Here is a 4304-nt window from a genome sequence, read left to right as displayed (position 1 = left end):
CGAACCATAGCCTTTCTTCATGTTCCAGGAAAGGATGCGATAAAAATAGCAACTGGTCCAGTTAGGATTCTGTTTATGGGAATAGCACGCGGAGTTCCAGGCTGGATAATTCTGTAGATACGATCAGAACTACGATACCCCAGAGAGAAATCAGGGGGCAGGCAGAGAGTAAATCGTCACGATTCAAGTTGGATTTAGGTCCTTTTGGGTAGTGGTATAGTAGTGCTCGGTGTCGTCAAGCATGGATTGATTCATACTCTTGTCAGGACCGCATAGTGTGAACCTCGCCAGAATCAGTGGGTCGGTCATTCGCAAGGGTTTAGCCTCCGCTGATGACTTTGGAGGAATGTCTCCTTTACTGCGCGACGCGTGATGCCAGGGATTATGGAATCTTCGTTAGCTCGATGGACATGACGTTGAGGTCCTCTTCGTGAACGTAACGACCCCTCTTTGTCTTTCAAGAATGCCCAGGATTCTGAGCGGAGGTGAGCACTGGGTTGAGTCGAGGACTACTCATATGATTCTTATGGTTTGAGCCTGGCGAGCAGATTTGTAGTGGTTGACACGGAATTCTCATTGATACTCTGAAGCTGCAAACTGGCTGCAGATCTTGTATGGGGAGCGCGTGCAGGACCCTTCTGTTTCTTAATTGTGAAGGAACGCTTGGCGAAGCTTGTCTTGGGTTATGGAAGGTGCAGTGGTGACGGTCTAGTACTTGAAAGAGTTGACTCTGCAGCAGCAATGGGAGTGGACTTTGTCTTCACTAGTGATAGCTTGAGATTATACACTGGGAATGGATGCGGAAGACGCCTGTCGTGGTTGCCGGTCGATGGTGGTGCCAACTGAGTGCAACGACCCTGAAGCTAGGAGAAGAATTCAAACTCGATTGTCAGATTTGTACGTTATCATGTCTTCGCACTCAGTATTGACGCAGGGCGTCTCTATTGGCCAGCCTAGCCTCCATGCACAGAGCGTCAGACCTTCGTGACAACAAGTTTTTAAGAAGTGATTCCAAGCTTCAAACCTCAAATTAACTCTGAGGGCAAGATTGTCGTTAGTATTCAAGGACCTGCTGGAGGTCAGTGACAAAACCTACGGTTTTCGAAAACCCAAGTTTCACGTTAGCACATCTGAGATTTTCGTCTGGTCTTGAATTCTTCCTACCAGTATCGCATTAGGATTCGAAATGACCATGTAGAGAGATGTCGTGTGCTGGTTGCATGATTTTTATATCATCTCGGGGGAATCCACAATTCAGTGGCGCCCTGTTTGAGTCGAATCTCTAGTTTCTGACTTTAAGGACTCTGCTTCTCGTGTAGTTTTCAAGTATCCGACCGTCTCTTACATCATCTTCTGGACATTTCACTACTGCCTCCTGTTCACCTCCGTTTCCACTGCAATTACGGGTTTAAATGTCACGACCGTGCTCCACATTTGCAGAGAGTCATGTGAATATGTACTGCTCGTGTGGAAAAAACTTATAACTTGCTAATTCGAACATCTATCTGGTCACGCATGGAACTTAGAGTGTCGCGCTCGGCTGAGTGTATTGGAGGAAGAAGGTTCAGAATCATTGATTCTATTCACCAGGTCGTGTTCAGTTTGGCAGTCTTGTTTCAGTTTTAATTTGAATGTAATGGGCTTCAGGTATCATCGACCATGAAAGGATAAAGTAGCGGCGGGTATTCAACAACGGTGATGGGTGTCCAACAGAAAGCATCAAGTAGCAACACTACTAACACAGCGTGCGCGGCCTGCAAGTACCAGAGGAGGAAATGCACTCCAGATTGTCCTCTCTCGCCCTACTTCCCTCCGGATCAACCCAAGCGGTTCGCTAATGTCCACAGGCTCTTCGGCGTCAGCAGCATCCTGCGCCTTCTTAAACACGTTGACCCCTCGAAACGGGATGACACAGTGAAGTCCATCACTTACGAGGCCGACACTCGAGAGAAGGATCCTGTTCACGGATGTCTGGGCGTCATTACCATGCTTCAAAACCAGGTGTCTAAATTGAAAGAGGAGCTTAATATTGCTCGCCAGCAACTCCTCATGATGGAGCAGCAGCAAGCAATGGCTGTAGCAGGCCAACAACTCCAAAGTTTCCAAAGCCCTCATGGATTGTTGGTTGAATCCGGTTACGAGGACTACGACTCGCAGCTATTGAGGTACCATATTGGTGGTCACGAGGTTGACAAGTTTGACCAGAAACTGAACATTCTGCCCTTGGATTACAGGTAAACATTCCTTAGTTCCTTTTTCAGATGATGAAGTGATCGATGCAGGAGAATGTTCGAAGACGATTGACACGTTAAGGCTTACCACCTGTGTGCGTGGTATGAATTTGCGTGGCAGATATGGAGGAGAAGACACACATTTGATGAACCTGACGAAGGCGGACCAAGCAGAGCAGCATCGACGAACTGGGGCTTGTTTTGGAATTGATCCCGAAAGCCATCGTCAAACGCATTCGCAAGCTACGCATGATCAAAGTTCACGAAGCTCGACTAGCATCAGTCCTGCAGGATATGGAATAATCCCGGACGCCGACATAAAAGGAGCGAACTACTTGTTGTCGAGCGGACAATGTCACGTCCTCGATCACGAGCTTCGGCGAGCAGGCGTGTATTTAAGTTTGACGAACTAGCATTGATGAGATTGCTGATCCACTATCTCAGTGGTTACCACCGAGCCCTAATCGTGAGCGCGCAAAAGGATTTTGAAAAAAAAGGAAGAAAAAGAAAAAAAAAAAAACAGAGTGCCCAAGTCTTTTTCAGAAACGGCAGGATGGAAAGTGCAAATTCTGCTGTCAACCAAACAGTCGACGAAGAATTCGCAACGTGATAACTGATCACGCCATCCCTGGAAACAAGGGAAAAGCGAATTTTTTTTTGTGATGTGCTCAAATCTCTTCATTATTCAGCTTTCAACACAAGAATTACGTGTTCTGTCGACACGCAATCGTGTGTTTTGTGTATGGTGATCACCCCAATTGTGATTTACCAGCACCGACATGGATATCGACATCAGCAGACCCAAGAAGCACGCGCAAGAAGCAGGGGTTACTTCAGATGACAAGGAATGAGAAACTGGCCGCCATCCTCGACTTCGCCCTAAGATCGATTTCATAACACAAGCAGCTGCACGGTGGGCTTAAGAGGTAATTGCAGCTGGCGGCAATCTCTCTCAGCGCTGGAAGAATCTAGCATCCTTACCGGACGTGTTAAAGTAGGAATCGTTAGATCTCCGTATGACGTTCAGAGCCGACCTCAATTCTCTTCTGCGCGTTCACTTCGAGGAAAGCTTGCACACTCGTATTTTATAGTGCTTGGAATTCAACAAAGCACGGCTATACTCCGGTGCAGTTGCGCATGGAGCGTTGCGGAAGAAACCCAGCTTGGTTCCTGTGCACGGCTGGTGATACTGAACGAAGAATGATCGACCTCCTCGACTTCCAACGTCTACCTAGTGTACGAGTGCATTCATGTCATTGTTAGAATTGATTTCATGTACAATAGTTCACTGGTGCGATCTCAGTTTTCAGAATCTCCATACAATTACGGGAGGAAAAAACCAGGGCAAAAACTCAAATAGCAAACACCAAACAGCAGGAAAAACAGAAAAAAAAAAAAAAAAAAAAAAAAGAAGAAAAAAAAAGAGAGAAAATATCGCAGATTGTCAGATACTGTACAAGTGTTCACTGAGAAATCTCAAAACAAAAAGACTGCCTAGTGATAAGTATCCGCGAAATCGTGTTTGTTTGTTTTTGTCGTTGAATATCGAGCATGTCTATCTTTATTAGTCAGGTTCTGGTCAGTCGGTTTTGCACTTACCTACACATGTTCCCATGCTAGATTAGGGCTTGATGAAAAAAATAAAAAGATGGAAAAGAGAAGAAAATAGAAAACCAATAAGCTATATATATATATATATATATATATATACATATAGAAAAGAAGAAGAAGAGGAAGTAACAAATAATATTAGAGGTTAGGTTTTATTTTTAGTTGGGCAAATACTGTTGTGGTGATATTGGAACAGATTAAAAATAGATGTTAATGAATTTTTTAGAGAATTTTTTGCATTAACATATTTGGGAAGAGAAGATGAAGTGAATAATATAGTTTGTATGCATTGCAATAAGAATGGATACTTGTACATTGGATTCTTTGTCAACTATAAAACATGTATTTGAGTAAAATATTCATAAATGGTAGAAAAAGCCTATCTTTGTAGTAATGCATTAGCCACATTCATAAACAATCAAAAGATGTGTTATTGTTGGAAAAGAGATATATTAAATTAAT

General features: G+C 44.0%; 1 protein-coding gene across 1 annotated transcript; it reads left to right on the top strand.

Annotated features, from left to right (window-relative positions):
- Positions 1-218: 218 nt before the first annotated feature.
- On the top strand, positions 219-3738 carry LOC112273329 (protein ASYMMETRIC LEAVES 2). Its single transcript, XM_024501969.3, has 4 exons — positions 219-485; positions 608-1078; positions 1648-2234; positions 2353-3738. Exons 3-4 carry the CDS (start codon positions 1699-1701, stop codon positions 2642-2644), a joined length of 828 nt encoding a protein of 275 aa, XP_024357737.1. The 5' UTR covers positions 219-485; positions 608-1078; positions 1648-1698; the 3' UTR covers positions 2645-3738.
- Positions 3739-4304: the final 566 nt, after the last annotated feature.

Source organism: Physcomitrium patens, chromosome 20 (genome assembly GCF_059467195.1).
Source record: "Physcomitrium patens ecotype Gransden chromosome 20, ASM5946719v1, whole genome shotgun sequence".
Classification (NCBI taxonomy): Eukaryota; Viridiplantae; Streptophyta; class Bryopsida; order Funariales; family Funariaceae; genus Physcomitrium; species Physcomitrium patens.
This window is presented reverse-complemented; position numbering and strand designations above follow the sequence as displayed.

Bases quoted from the DNA above. Each gene is read 5' to 3' on its own strand.
- LOC112273329 (XM_024501969.3), top strand. From the start codon at position 1,699: ATGGGTGTCCAACAGAAAGCATCAAGTAGCAACACTACTAACACAGCG. The intron at 2,235-2,352 runs GTAAACATTCCT...TTTGCGTGGCAG, and splicing joins ATTCTGCCCTTGGATTACAG to ATATGGAGGAGAAGACACAC.